Raw genomic sequence first — 15796 nt, 5'->3', positions numbered from 1 at the left:
TCATAGCATGTGTCCTTATATTTCAGTTATTTTTATGTGAAGGTTTAGAAGTGTCATTGTGGTGTTATTTGATTTCTGTGTGTATTTTTAAAAGTAACCTTCCAGTTTGCAGCAATTTAATTTTTTTCGATAGATGTTCAGAAGATCGCCTTCGAATCACTGGCTTGAGTGATGTTTTGGACATTGTTAATGATCTTATAGTGGAGAATGGTGTTTCTCCTTCAGAGCTGGGCCTCACAGAAACTCAAGCTAGAAAAATGGCCAGGTAGTATTATATTGATACTTTTAATAACTTTGACCTACATTCCAATGATGCTGTGTTGCAAATGTCAGGTTGTATGATGCACCAAGGAGTAAAGATTTGATAATTTACCATCTGTAGTCATTCTTGTATACACATGAAGAAAGCAGCTTCATTGTAGATGCATCTATCTTTGGGTCTTGATATCTAAAGAGTCACTGTTCCAACTTTAACTGTGTAGTGGCTGGTGATTCTGAACAGGGATGCTCACCTATCTGATGACAAACAGACTATGAATGGATCAATATGCATGGGCAGATGGAGTTTCTAGTTTCCACACTTAGGATTTCCACCAGTCAGTTAAATAATTGGGACTAATGTTTATCTCTAAATGACAATAGAAAAACGGAGAAAAGAACACTTTATGTATGAATGGTAGCTATATTTTTCCCCCTGTAAATTACAGCAGTTTGTTATATTTTTACTTTGACTTAGTTCCCCCCCACCTTAAATAACAACGGCCTTACCAACTTCTGGCTGTTATTACAAATTCAGAAATAGTTCATTTCCACTGTATGATTCTGGAGGCATTGAATATTTGGTAGCAAAATATGCTTAAAGGTATCTACTCCTATCTTAGTTAAGAATCATGATGTAAAAAAAAATAATGTCATAGACTCTGACATTTATTTGTTATTGTTATTTCAGTTTTTCAAATATACCACGTAAGCAGACGTATAAAGCTGAGAAGGATAAAAAAGAATTACATGCTTGGATGAAAAGAAAACGAAAACAGAGACTTGCTGAATATATGCAAACACTGTCTGAAAAACGGGCCAAAGAGCACAGTCCATTCCATTTGAGAAAGATGGTAATTTGCGTTTAGTTGTTAAAGTACATTAAAAGGAGGAATTTTATCAGTATTAATCTCCCTGTTATAAAATTGTATTTTTAAATCTGAATGGCCACTTATTCAGAAACATGGCATATCAATTATAAAGTCAAGTGTGAGAAGAAATATGAAGATGAATAATAATAACAATTCTAGAACATGAATTTACCCACTGTAAATTCCTAAAAAAAGAAAATTACAGTGTTCCACTGGAAATTTCTGGCCTCCAGCCACCATTTTTATTTATTTCTACTTCTGGATCTCATGTAGACTAAAATATTTCAAAGGAAAAAGATGGGGACTGCAAGGCATAATTTTGTTATGCAGTGCATCCAGCTGTCAGCCGGTCTGAGTCTGACCGATTGCGGTTAAGAACCTTTACAAGGTCTTATCTCGCGGCGATGAGGACAGCGAAGTCTAATTACTTCGCTGCCCTCATCGCGTCCTCAGATAATCGCCCGGCTGCCCTGTTTAGGGTGACTCGCTCCCTCCTTAATCAGGAGGTGAGGGAGGAGCCCTTGCAGGGGCAGGCCAAGGAGTTTAGCTATCATCTGACGGACAAAATCGCTCAGATTCGAGCCGGTTTGGATTCTGACTGGGCAGAGACTGACGGGGAGGAATCAAGCGGTCTAGAGCAGGGGTGTCAAACTCAATTTCATTGAGGGCCGCATCAACATTGCAGTTGCCCTCAGGGGGCCAGGTGGATATGGCCTGGGTGGGCGTGGCCTACTGGGTGGGCGTGGCTAGAGTGTGTATGGCCTACTAGGTGGGCGTGGCCAGCTCTACATCATTCGCATCAAGGGTGCCTATGGGGGCCTGGGCAGGAGTGGGACAGATCTGAGGGTCTCTGGCAGAAGGAGGGTCTCTGGGCCAGGGCCAAGGCAGTGGGGGCCGTTCCCTCACTGTTTCCAGGATGGCTTCGCGGGCCACATGAAACCACTTTGCGGGCCGGATCTGCCCCCGGGCCTTGTGTTTGACATGTCTGGTCTAGAGAATGTTACCTGGAGTGAATTCGATCCTGTGACCCCAGATGAGGTGGACAGGATCATGAGGAGACTGAGTTCCGCCACGTGTTTATTGGACCCGTGCCCCTCCTGGCTGGTATATGCAGCCCGGGAGGAGACACAAGGCTGGTTCCAGGCAGTAATAACTGCTTCTTTGAGGGAGGGCACATTCCCTGCCTCCTTGAAGGAGGAGGTGGTGAGGCCCCTCCTCAAGAAGCCTGCCCTGGACCCGGCTATTTTGAACAACTGTCGTCCGGTCTCCAACCTTCGCTTTCTTGCGAAGGTGGTTGAGAGAATGGTGGCACTTCAGCTCCCTCTGTTCCTGCAGGAAACTGATTATCTGGACCTGTACCAATCGGGTTTCAGGCCCGGGTACAGCACGGAGACGGCATTGGTTGTGCTAGTGAATGATCTCTGCCGGGCTCAGGACAGGGGTTGTTCCTCTGTCCTAGTCCTATTAGACCTCTCATTGACTTTTGATACCATTGACCATGGTATCCTACTGTGGCGTCTCAGGGGGTTGGGAGTGGGGGGCACTGTTTTACAGTGGTTCTCCTACCTCCTGGGCCGCTCGCAGTCGGTGTTGACGGGAGGGCAGAGGTCCGCCCCGAGGCCTCTCGTTTGTGGAGTTCCTCAGGTCGGTCCTCTCTCCCCTCTTGTTCAACATCTATATGAAGCCGCTGGGTGAGCTCATTCGTGGTTTCGGGGTGGGGTATCATCAGTATGCTGATGATACCCAGCTTTTTCTTTCCACCCCGAACCAACCCAGTGATGCCCTCGCCGCGATGTCCCGTTGCCTGGAGGCGGTCCGGGTTTGAATGGGGAGAAACAGGCTTTGTCTCAATCCTGCGAAGACTGAGTGGCTGTGCATACCGGCATCTCAGACTAACCAATCTTTTCCATCGTTAACTATGGGGGGGTGAGGTGTTACCCCCCGTTTATAGGGCCCGCAACTTGGGCGTCCTCCTGGATTCACGGCTCAGTTTGGAAGATCATATAGGAGCTGTGGCCAGGGGAACTTGCCCAGGTTTGCCTGGTGCGCCAGTTACGGCCCTAACTGGACCGAGATGCCCTACGCACAGTCAACCATGCGCTCGTGACCTCCTGGCTAGACTACTGCAATGCTCTCTACATGGGGCTGCCCCTGAGGACCACTCGGAGGCTTCAGCTGGTGCAGAATGCAGCTGTGTGAGTTGTGATGGGAGTCTCCCGATACTCCCATGTAACACCTTTTCTCCACGAGCTGCATTGGTTTCCAGTTGCCCTGCGGGTGAGATTCAAGGTGCTGGTGATGACCTATAAAGCCCTAAATGGCATGGGCCCGGATTATCTGAGGGAGCACCTGCTGCTAGCGTCAATTTCCCATCGTCCTGTGCGCTCCCACAGGGAGGGCCTCCTCAGGGTACCGCCGGTCAAGGATTGCCGATGGGCAATCCCCAGGGGGAGGGCGTTCTCTGTGGGCACGCCTGTCCTATGGAATCAACTGCCAACGGAACTCCGGACTGCCCCCGACCATCGTTCATTTCACCGGGACCTAAAAACCTGGCTCTTTGAGCTATCTGGTCTGGACTGAGGGGTTTAATGTTTTTAAATTGTGATTTTAATTTTTTGCGGCTAGACTTAATTTAATTTTAATTTTATATTGTATTGTTTTTAAATTTTGCCTTGTAAACCGCCCTGAGTCCTTTGGGAGTAGGGCGGTATATAAACCGAATAAATAAATAAATAAATAATAAGAACAAGCAAGCAAAAAGACATATACGGGAGGACCTGTTTTTATCTGGTTAAATAAGTAAAAGGAATAGTAAAAAAAAAAGCCATGGGAGGTGGGGAATTCATGGAAGGATATTAAAAAAAACACAACCTGAGCTAATGGATTTGGAGGGGGGAGGAAGACAATGTAACAGATATCCGGGAAAGTAGGGAGAAAGGAATCAGAAATGGAGCATAGATAGAAGATTGAAAGATATGTAACGCTTCTATGTGTAGAGAAAAGATTTTGATTCCACCATCTTGCAGTTGGATCACATTCCTCACAGCAGTTAATTTTGGTGGCACCTGAGATATGGATATTCCTTAAAGATCCAAACTGTGCACATAGCCCCTCCAAAAGTGGAGAGTTCTCATTCACCCATGGTATATCGCTACATTATCCCTCAGAGTTTAGTGAGAAGCAGCACAAATGCTGCAGTGTGCTTGTCTCCCTGGTACAGTACCTAGGTTAACTTTGAGTCCAGGCATTTCTTACAGTGGAGGTGGATGGCCCTGTTTGCTTAAGCAGAGAGTAAAGGGGGTATTTCTCATGGAGATCTCCATTCTCAAAGGCCACAGTCTTCTAGCTAATTCTGAGAAGAGGAGAACATCAATTTCCCCCTTTCCATTTGGCAAACAAGAAACCATAACTCATAAGAAACATTGTCTTATGATTTGCAGTTTAAAACCCTGGATTCTTCAAATTCATCCATCATCTATAGAAACCTAAGCAAGAGTAATTGAACATTTCTCTAGGTCTCAATCTTTGACAGCATGACTCAGGGGGAATGGCTGTTGTCTATGAAGAATGGGCTGTGCCAGGAGACTTTAGACTGCTAAAATCCTTACGATGTTTTAAAATTTCTGCAAGACCATGATGGAAAATTCCGCTGGATGAAACAATAACATTAAACAGCTGGAAATTATTGACTCTAAGGACAAAGGAAACTTAAAAAAATAATCTTGATGTTAAAAAATGAAGTTTTCTTTAGGAATCAAATGTTTATTTCAATCATAGTCCAACATAAAGCACAATCAGGAAAAATTACATCCATTTCAATAATAACACTTTCACTTGTAAGAGAGATAAAATACTGTAACTAAACTGCTAGTATTATATCATTGCTAGCCCAATGGTGTAATACTAAAACACTAAAATCTCTATAAACACATCTTAATGCTAAGGGTATGGACCAAAAGAACAGGGACTCAGAAAGCTGAAAAAAGGATTTAAAAATAGGTAAATTAAAAAATATATTTCAAAAATATTTCTCTATAAAATTACTCATGCCCACTACCATTTACTTGTTTTCAAATGTTAATTATTACAGAGCAGAATCTGGCAATGCATGTAATAAATAGTAAGCATTTATTCAGTAAATTTCCTGAGAATAATATTAAGCTTCTTTAGCTCTCAGTTAGAACAGTTAATGATGCAGACTAGATAACTGATATAACATTGATATCTGTTTGCATTTTTTGTATAGCCCCTTGGACTGTCAACGCGAGAGATTAAATTACAACAGAAAAAGAAAAAGGAGAAAGATAAGTATGTTATTTTTCTGGAGCTTTCTAGATTCTTAATCCACTGTATGTGGCAATTGAGCCGTTAAGTGTAAAATTATCTACATTTCACCATATATCTTTCACTGGTCTGTCAAATTTTATGATAATTGAATGAAATAATTCTAGGATAAAGTATTTGAATTTTGTGCCCCAAGGATAACATGAATGAAAGTATTGAGAAAAATTTGAGTAGAACTGATAAAACCAGTTGAAAGAGAAACTTTGTGTTGGGGACAAAGGAAAATAATTCTACTGTATTCATTCTGTGGGTAAATTCACTTTGCTGTAGACTTGAATCTTGGGAATTCCAAATTCCATATTGTTTGGCATGTTTCTATGTTTTAAGAGAACATATATCACTGATGCAAACCTGACAAAATAAGGATGAATCAGAAACTACAGATTTTCCTCAGCCACTTTTGTTGCTACTAAAGTATTTGATATTTTTAGTCCTCTTGTCTCTGATCTTGTTTGTTATATGGAAGCAGAACAGACCAAATCAGAATAATGTCTCTTTCATACACAGTCCTTTATAGATTAGAGATAGTCCTAGACTTATGACCACAAATGAGCTCAAAATTTCTGTTGCTAAGTAAGACAGTTGTTAAATGAATTTTGCTCCATTTTTCTTGCCACAGATGTGTTAAGTGAATCACTGCAGCTCTAAGTTACACAGTTGTTAAGTGAATCTGGCTTCCCCATTGACTTTGTACGTCAGAAGGCTGCACAAAGTGACCACATGACCCCAGTACACCACAACCATCATAAATATGAACCAGTTGCCAAGCATCTAAATTTCAATCATGTGACCATGGGGATGCTGCAACAGTTGTAGGTGTGAAAAATGGTCATAAGTCCCTTTTTTCAGTTCTCACTTTGAACAGTCACTAAATGAGCTGTTATAAATTGAGGATTACCTGTACTTCTTCTAGTAGCATGTTTTTCTTGTACACAGCATATTTTTGTGTGTCTCCTTTTCTCCCTGGTAGTGGCAAACTTAGATTGCTTTTAAATAACCTAGAAGAGATGTCTATTAAAAGAAAATCTGCAGTTGTGAAGTAATTAGTAGCTAATTGGCCCATTTGCTTTCTCTGAAGGGTCTTGCTATCTGAACATCATAACTTAAGAGTCAACGAAGCTCTCACTCTGATGCAAGACTTGCTGTCTGACACTGTGCAGCTCCCTTCCAGTAAATATAAACCATCGTCTAGAAGAAAATCATCTTATGATTTCAAGCAGCCACGCATCACTTCTGCTGGAGGGTAACGTACTTTAAAGTAACATTGTCATTAATTTTCCTGCTTCGTTCTCAGATTTACCAGTGTGACAACACTGTTGCAGGGCTTCTCAGACAGAAGTCCCACAGAGTACAGTTGCTTTTATTCCTAGACAAAAATATTACCAAATTACAGCATTAATTTCAACTTTTAACTTCACAGTGGTTCAGTATCATAGCAAGGGATGGTCAACAAACATATTTGGGGCATTCTGTTTCAAAATTGCTGGCACACAGGTGCAGACACAGTATTCCGAAGCTGAAATATTTACTACGGATTAAGCAGTTAGCAGTCAACAAGAATGTACCGTATATACTTGAGTATAAGCCGAATTTTTCAGCCCACTTTTTGGGCTGAAAAATTCCACTTCAGCTTATACTCCAGTCAACAAAAAAACTTACCGAGGACTTGTGCGCGGCCGACGCTTTGGTGCTTCCGGGATTGCGCGCACCTCTCCCAAGCCACCGCCGTCCGGAGACCTGCGGAGGTTTGGGGAGGTGCCCAAACCTCCCCAAACGTCGGCAGGTCTCCGGACCTCCGCGCCCTGCCTGCCTGCTTCTTTCCGCAGCGGAAAGAAGCAGGCAGGCAGGGCGCGGAGGTCCGTAGACCTGCCGACGTTTGGGGAGGTTTGGGGAGGTGCGCGCGCACCTCCCCAAACCTCCCCAAACTTCGGCAGGTCTACGGACAGCGGCGGCTTGGGAGAGGTGCGCGCGATCCTGGAAGCACCGAAGCCTCGGCCGCGCGCAAGTCCTCAGTAAGCTCCGGGCGGTCACTTGCTTCGCGTCTCCTGAGGGAAGGGGGGGCGACTGGAGCGGGCGTGTTTCCTCGCCTGCTGTGCGCCGCGATTTGCCCGGGGAACGCGCGGGCCCCGAATGGCAGCGTGGAGCGAGGAAGCGGACAGCCAGGGCTTCCCCGAGAGCCGCGGCCACACAGGGTATTCCTGTGTATTCAGGCTTGCAAAATGGCGGATCGAGCCTCCGCTGGCGGCAGAGGCTTGCAGAGCGCGGATCCAGCCTCCGCCGGCGACGGAGGCTTGCAGAACGGCGGATCGGCTTATACTCGAGTCAATAACTTTTTCCAGTTTTGGGGGGTGAAATTGGGGGTCTCGGCTTATAGTCGAGTCGGCTTATACTCAAGTATATACGGTAATTCAAATTCTAGCAGAAAATGGTTGCCTGAAAAATGCCAGTAGAGTCCAAACAGCAGTAGCATAGTCCAATGCATTCCAAGAGTCACAGGAAAGCTAAATTAGGTAGTCAGGCAGTCAAAGGGCCACAAACAAGAAAGAGGAACAAAAGTCACAGACTAGGATTCCAACAAAGCTGGCAGGCAAAGCAGCTACCTAAAACTGTCTGCTGACACCTGGCTGCAATCATTTGTGCCTCATCCTTTGCCTTGCGATCAGCCCATATATATATTTTCAAAAAGTTCTAGTATATATATTTTCAAAAAGTTCTAGAATAATTATTGCAATTATAAAAATATGATATATTTTTTATTGAAGTTTCCATGGGAGGAGCAAGCCATTTGCCAAAGTTGGTTTGGGTGCAACAAGACCCCTTTCAAATCTGTCTTGTGACACAACTCGTAAAAAGGGTAAGAAACAAAGATCTGTGTTACCATACCAGATATCAAATATTCGGTACAAAGTGCATGAAGCATTTTTAGACTGTAATGTTTTACACTTAACATTTTGCATCATCATGTTTAAAGAAATAAGCAAACAAGCTTTATGGAGAAATGGAACATTAATTCTATTTCAATAGAGCCTTGAAATTTTAGGGTGATGCAAACAGAAATATATAGCAAAAAAACTCTTAAGCTTCTGTCATGCTGAAGATAATAAAGATTGCTAGATCACACTGAATTGTAATTGGTAACTTTCTTTTAAGTTTCTAATCCATAATGTGAAAGGAATGGTTTTGTTATCTTTTTTGCTTAAGGTCGACTCTGCCAAACTCCTTACAGAAGAATGTCACTAGAATCCCATCAAGGTGAAGCATATGGGAGAAGCAGTAGAAACCAGAGGCAATGGACGAGTAGCAGGCTGGACCTGAGAAACTATGGTCTGTGGTTGCATAAAACTCAATGCTATTCAGTGGCTCTCATCTCCATGGTCCCTTTAGATGCCTTCTGTTTTTAGAGAAAGACCTTCTTCTGTTGCTAGGCTTTTTCAGTTTGGATTAATTCATAGTGATTGAACTTTTTTCAAATTGTAACTTTTCTTGTTCACCTGCTTTGAGTATTTTAGTGGTAATTTAGTACAAAATCAATCAGGTGAACTTAGGTAGCTCACAGAAGGCCTTTATCTCATGTTCTGAAAAAGTCAAAACTTATTTTAAAAGATCATTGGCAAAACTTACAGTATAAAAGTCTTCCTCTCTTCTTCTAGTTGGAATACTTTCCAAAGCTTGGGGGTAGGAGGGTTCCCTACATTGTTTGGAATCCTCATTGAAGAGAGTTGGAGAGAGCTTTTAAAATCTTTTTTGCAAGTAATAACTGTAGTCCAGAAATTGGCAGCTATGGACATAAATTCTGTGTAAGACCTGTACAAATTTTTCCTTTTTCTGAGCTGAGGAACGTTTGAGGGAAAATATACTGTCTCAATATTATGGCCAGTATAGCATGCATGCTGTAATTTAATGAGACAGAACACTGTTTTGAAGCTCATGTTAGTCTTCTTTTGATGGACACGAAGGAGGAACATATACTATTGCCTTCTTGATGCCCCATACCTGAATGAGAAGGGTGCCAACTTGGTCACATATATATCAAGGGACAGGAGAATTTAGATTGACAGTTGTTACTGTCCTTGATATTGAGCTTCCCACCATTCATGCTCAAGCCAAGAGTAGCTTCATATATTCTTGCAGTCCTTTTGTGTTAGGATATTGAAGCTGGGAGGAGAAGCCATGAGATCTTTAGCACTATAGTGTGGTCCTCTGTGTCAAGCTCGAAGAAACCTCATACCACTTCAGCCACTTCTGTTTCTTGGCTTGCCTACAGAACCAGGGGGGAGGGTAGAAAAATGGAATGTGGATTGCAGGTGTGAAGCTGCAAGCCTGAGAACCAAAGTCATCTGAGATTTTGTTTACTGAAAACCAAAGACTTTCTCTCATAATAATTGTCTGAAGATTAATTGGGTAACGTGACCTGCACTAATGAGTGGAGGGAGGTTTCTCTACTTTTAATATAGAAATTTGGGCGCAAAATAGCCAGAGCTGGTTTGCCTTTCATCCGTGCCGAAATGATTTGCTCAATAAAGTTTTGCATTAGAGATCGGATCATCTCTGCTATGCTTACCTCATAGGGTTCATCAGTTGGAACCTTGACACTCTGCCTTTCTCATTGATAACAGGTGTATGATAGAGACCAAGAGCAACTACGGTGGAGTAAATGCTTACCAAGAAGGTCCCTTTTAGATACTTTTTAAGAGATAAAAAGCAGAACTAAAACTGACTTGATCTTTTATCCAATGGGATTCAAAATTCAGGTCCAAGCTACTGAATACTTAAGCAGTAACAAATTTAAATAAACTAAAATACAAAATTTTGTAAAAAAAAAAATTGTTCCCCTCCAGCTTCTGATCAGACAAGAGAGTCAATGAATGAGAAAGGGCTCTTCACTTCTAGTATGACATCTCAGGCCACTGAAGAGACTGAAGACAATACAGTGAGCGGTTGGAGTGTCCCTGAAGAGATCCAGCAAATACTGTACGGCACATCTAATGCACATTTCAACAAGGTGAGCAGAGCAAACGTAGTTAGGACAAATCAGGCTATAGCTCTAGAATAGTTACTTGTTTGTGTCTTCATTTTATTTGGTATTTATGACTCTCCTGGGAGAAGGATTAGATTCTTATTGTTTTACAGTGCCTTTTCATATGTTAAGGTTTTGATCCCAAGTCTAGTTTTGGAATTGATAAATTCTTGTTACTCTTCTACTCCCAAAAGATAGGACTATAGTCTCAGGGCTAAAAAAAGAGGGTGCTCCTTAAAAATATGAAAAGGTTTCATATCTGAAGATCCAACAACTTTTGAGGCGGGCAGAATCATCTGCTCCCAGGATGCCAGTGAGCCAGGCTGTAAGAAGGATATCCAGCCTTTCCAAAAACTTAGATGGAAGGTCTTTCCAGTGTCCTCCACTGTTATTGTGCTGTGTTCTTATAAGATTTTAAGGAGGCAGAATAGAAGGGGAAGACGAGAAAAGCTTAGGCCTCCAAATGAATCACTGTTGTACTATATAAAAACGTCACCTCAGTAAGGCACAGGCAGATGCATCCATTGGAGAGAGTACTATAAGAGACTGTCGACTATGAGCCACAGAAATAAAAGCAAGGAAAATGTGGGGCCAACGAATGGTTTCCAACAGAGATCAAATATTAAGGCTTTTTGTTAATCATATACTTTAGTAATAGCTGGCCTAATTTTAACACAAGGGGGAAAACACTTTTTTGGCCTTGAGAAGGTCTCTTGACTGGTCTTTTTCTTATCTCCATAATGCTTCTCTTTCTCTCTCCAGGAATCACTTCCAGAAGATGCTTGCTCGATTGCCAGTCTTAATAATATTGACAGTGTGAGTGAAAGTACCAGCAGCATCCTTAGCAAGCTAGATTGGAATTCCATAGAGGCTATGGTAGCAAACATGGAGGAGAAGTAAAACTGTATCTAGCATGTTCTGGTCTTTAAAATGTCATTAAGTGGAATATGTAAATGAATAATTGATGGTGAAGTTGGAAGACAATCAAGCAATGTCCACAAGTAACATCAAGGGCTAGCATTCATCCATTCAGGAAACACTGCATAATGTTACAGAAAAAATCAAGGAAATTTTTTTAAAAAATGATTACCTTCAGAATGATTTGAAACACAAGGTGATGTTCCACACGATGGCATTTTAGAATTTGTAGAATATGTAGATGTTTAATAAATCTGGTAAACAAGGTCCTAAGGATGTTATTAACTTGTATTTCTGAAAGAGTGCTTAGAATTTAAATGACCAGGCTTGCACCTTGATTTCAATGAATCTTGCTTAAAACAATGAACATTTTAAATATTCCTACAGTAAAATGTTTGGTTTGTTTGTTTGATTATGTTTGACTAGTTTGTATAATATCAAGTTTGTTTTGAAGGTGTTGCTGATATCCAGGATCCTTGCTGTGTTACTTTTTGGTAGTTTGTGAGAAATGATCAGGCCTTAAAAATAAGTTGCCTCCCTCGCTATGTGAATATTTAAAACGGTTTCATTTTTTAAAATCAGTCTCTTGGTGATTTTTTTTTATTAGGATGGCTGATAGAGAGCACTCTGCATTGACTAATAGCATATCTACTTTTAACCTTAAGATGAAAATGAGGACACAAGGGGCTTGTTTTTAGTTCCTAATATTCATATTGGTGGAATACTTGAACTTTTCCGAATATATCTTCCATCAGATCCTTCAAGTCATTTTGAGTTGTTCTTTTAAAATGCAAGATATTGAAGTATTCTGAGTGGATAAACATTTATGCTCAAATTAAGAATATAACAGGTATTTCATATACTCATTTCGCGAATTTCCCAGTGTTACAGTTTGTCATAAAGACATATTCTGGCTCCAAGTTTGGGAGTCCTTTCTCACACACCAGAAATGCTCCCTTGGAAGGTAGCTGGTTCTTGGAGGTAGGCCAGATAAGGAAACAGACCCCTAAGAATGACTGGGACTCTCCTGGACTAATATAGGCTATAGTAACAATCTGAGCACCAAAGAATTGAAGCCTTTGAACTGTGGTGCTGGAGAAGACTCCTGCGAGTCCCTTGGACTGCAAGGCAATCAAACCGGTCAGTCCTAAAGGAGATCAACCCTGATTGCTCTTTAGAAGACCAGATCCTGAAGCTAAAACTCCAATACTTTGGCCACCTAATGAGAAGGAAGGACTCACTGGAGAAGAGCCTAATGCTGGGAAAGGTTGAGGGCAAGAGAAGAAGGGGACGACAGAGAATGAGGTGGCTGGATGGAGTCACTGAAGCAGTAGGCGTGAGCTTAAATGGACTCCAGAAGATGGTAGAGGACAGGAAGGCCTGGAGAAACATTGTCCATGGGGTCGCGATGGGTCAGACATGACTTCGCAGCTAACAACAACAACAATCTTGAAAGCCTCCCCGCCCTCTTATATCTATGGGAATCAGAGTGAAGCCAGTTTGAGTTTCTAATGTTTACTTCATTTCTTATCTAATATCTCTGTGCCTCCAAACTGTGATGGAAGAGGATTCTGATCAAGCAAACTTATCACTCACAAAAGCTGATGCCTTTTCATAACATTTGTTAGCTTGAGCAGGCATTACCAGATTGGACTATTGTAAACTAAAGGCTTCTCCTCCTACAATGTTTGGTAATCAAATGTACTCTAATCTTTTCACTCAATTACTAGTGAGATTATTCCTTTTGTAAGTAAGATGAGATTTGTAAATAAGGAAGCCCCCATTATATTTTAATGGGGTGAAAGAACCTTTAGAGTGCTTAATTGGATAATCCGGTGGCATTTCGGAGATTCAGACAGCAGGATGGAATGTATGTTTTAATACCAGGATAATGTAACATTGTAAATCATGATTACATCTTTATCTGTATTTGTAGAAATTGTACAGCAATGCTCTAGATATGCAATATATTAGAATGAATCAAATATTTAACATATTGGTAATAGGATATCTATGGAAGCATGTAGAAATTATGTTTTTTTTCCTTCTTCGTCTTCTAATACTAATTACTTATTACAAAAACACTCTTATGTAGTAAAAAGGTGTAGAGCAGTGGTATCAAACTGGCGCCCCACAGGCCGGCTGTGTCATGTGCAGGCCACATCCACACTGGCTCCGCAAAAGCGAAAAATGTTGCAATACATCACGATGTCATGTGACAAGATTGAGTTTGACACCTGTGGTGTAGAGCATGGACAGAAATAAATAGTTCTCACTTAGAGACTGCTTGTTCAATGACTGGTTACCAGGGTGCTGAAAAGGATAGTTATGACCAGTCCTTGAGCTTGCAGCTGTTATGTTCTTAAGAGTCATGTGATGGTGACCAGGACAGGGCTTTTCAACCTTTTCACCCATTGTACCACTTTTAGGATATGGCAACATCCAAGTACCACCAGTTGCCTAGCAAGGTGTCAAAAACTTGATGACCAAAAAAACAAAAGGAAAAAAGTGATGAAGTACAGGTAGTCCTTGACTTACAACAGTTCACTTAGTGACTGTTCGAAGTTACAATGGCACTGAAAAAAGTGCCCCCCCCCAAGCCACAGCCTAGCAAGATATCTGTCTGCCCGCCCGGTGGCGCTCTTCCCTGTCTGAGGTTTTCATTGTTAGCATTTCTATTGAGGATTGGCAGTGGGGGTGGGGTGGGGGGGAGTTTGGTTTTTATTCTCCCCCCCCCCTCTGCTGGGTGGTTGCAGCAGGGTTTGGTCACTTCACATGACCCTGGGACACTGTGACCGTCATAAATATGAATCAGTTGCCAAGGATCTGAATGTAAATCACAAGTCCCCAGAGATGCTGCAACATTCCAGTTGATTGGCGCTTCTTCTGGGCTCAGAAGTGCCAGGATCAGCGCCGAGCTTCAGCTCGAGTCTAATGCTGATCCTGGCGCTTCCGCTCAGCCCTGACAGCCCTGCAGCTCCAGCCATCTCTCACTCAGGCTTGTGCAGTGCTGCCACTGGTTCAGCTCATTCCCCTCCCCCACTACCACTTTTCTAGGATGGTTGCGTACCACCTGACAGGTGCCAATGTACCACAGGTGGTACCCGTACCACTGGTTGAAAAGCCCTGGACTAGGATACTTGGCAACTGGCATGCATTCATAACAGGCACAACATCCTGCAGTCACATGATACATTCACAGCCAATTTTCCACAAGCAAAGTCAGTGGGGAAGTGACAAGTCACAATAACATGTTGCACTTAATGACTTACTGACATAAATCAGTGCAGTCATATTATTTGTGACATTACGTAGCAACGGAGTTGCCAGTCCCGATTGAGTTTGATGAGGACTACGTATATTAAGACATGGAAAATACTTGTGTATCTGTAGGGCAAATACAGGTAGTCCTCAACTTACGATCACAATTGTATTTTTTTTTTGGCTGCTAAACAAGGCAATTGTTGAGTTTGTGTAACAAACTTTATAACTTTTTGCAGTTGTTAAAAATCATGCAGTTAAGTGAATCTGGCTTCCCCCATTGACTTTGCTTGTTAGAAGCTAGCTGGAAAGGTTACAAATGTAATCACATGACCCTGCAACCATCAAATATATGCTAGTTTCCAAGTTACTCATTTTCATCACATGACTGGGGATGCTGCAGCAGTTGTAGGTGCAAGAACTAGTAAATCACTTTTTTCAGTGCTGTTATAACTTTAGTCACTAAACAAATGATTGTTAATTCAAAGACTACCTGTATAGTGTGGATTAACATGGCTATAAATGCATATCTAGAGAGCATTGTTTGTGTTAATTCCAGTTAATACATCAAACTGCTAAGAATATATTTAATAGAATGGACAAAGTCCAATGATTTCTCTTAAAACTATGACTTTCATATGGTAAAAGTGGTTTTAACTTTGCAGATTTTAAACTATCATTGACTTGTTAACTTCAGTTAATGTTTTGCAATGAAAATATTAAAATATGTACCGTTGTGGGCTCATCTGTAATCTCCCTTAGACCCAGCTATACCGTATATACTTGAGTATAAGCCGAATTTTTCAGCCCACTTTTTGGGCTGAAAAAATCCACTTCGGCTTATACTCCAGTGAACAAAAAAAAAGAACTTACCGAGGACTTGCGCGCGGCCGAGGCTTCGGTGCTTCCGGGAGCGCGCGCACCTCTCCCAAGCCGCCGCCGTCCGGAGACCTGCCGAAGTTTGGGGAGGTTTGGTGAGGTGCGCGCGCACCTCCCCAAACGTCGGCAGGTCTCCGGACCTCTGCGCCCTGCCTGCCTGCTTTCCGCTGCCTGGCTGCCCTACGATGTAACCCGCTTCATGATAGAGTGCGACACCTGCAAGGACTGGTTTCACGGCAGGTAACAC

At 42.1% G+C, this 15796-nt stretch overlaps 1 protein-coding gene across 1 annotated transcript in view; it reads left to right on the top strand.

Moving 5' to 3' along the window:
• The window catches only part of CPLANE1 (ciliogenesis and planar polarity effector complex subunit 1), a 70023-nt gene extending 56763 nt beyond the window's left edge, over positions 1-13260 (top strand). Inside the window, exons 49-56 of the mRNA XM_081321296.1 lie at positions 134-265; positions 950-1112; positions 5377-5438; positions 6553-6717; positions 8237-8328; positions 8676-8798; positions 10313-10476; positions 11254-13260. Of these exons, the coding sequence (XP_081177422.1) occupies positions 134-265; positions 950-1112; positions 5377-5438; positions 6553-6717; positions 8237-8328; positions 8676-8798; positions 10313-10476; positions 11254-11391 (1039 nt within the window). The 3' untranslated portion in view covers positions 11392-13260. The remainder of the gene's footprint in view (positions 1-133; positions 266-949; positions 1113-5376; positions 5439-6552; positions 6718-8236; positions 8329-8675; positions 8799-10312; positions 10477-11253) is intronic.
• The last annotated feature ends 2536 nt before the right edge of the window (positions 13261-15796 follow it).

The sequence above is a fragment of the Vipera berus genome (assembly GCF_964194415.1).
Source record: "Vipera berus genome assembly, chromosome: 2".
Classification (NCBI taxonomy): domain Eukaryota; kingdom Metazoa; phylum Chordata; class Lepidosauria; order Squamata; family Viperidae; genus Vipera; species Vipera berus.
This window is presented reverse-complemented; position numbering and strand designations above follow the sequence as displayed.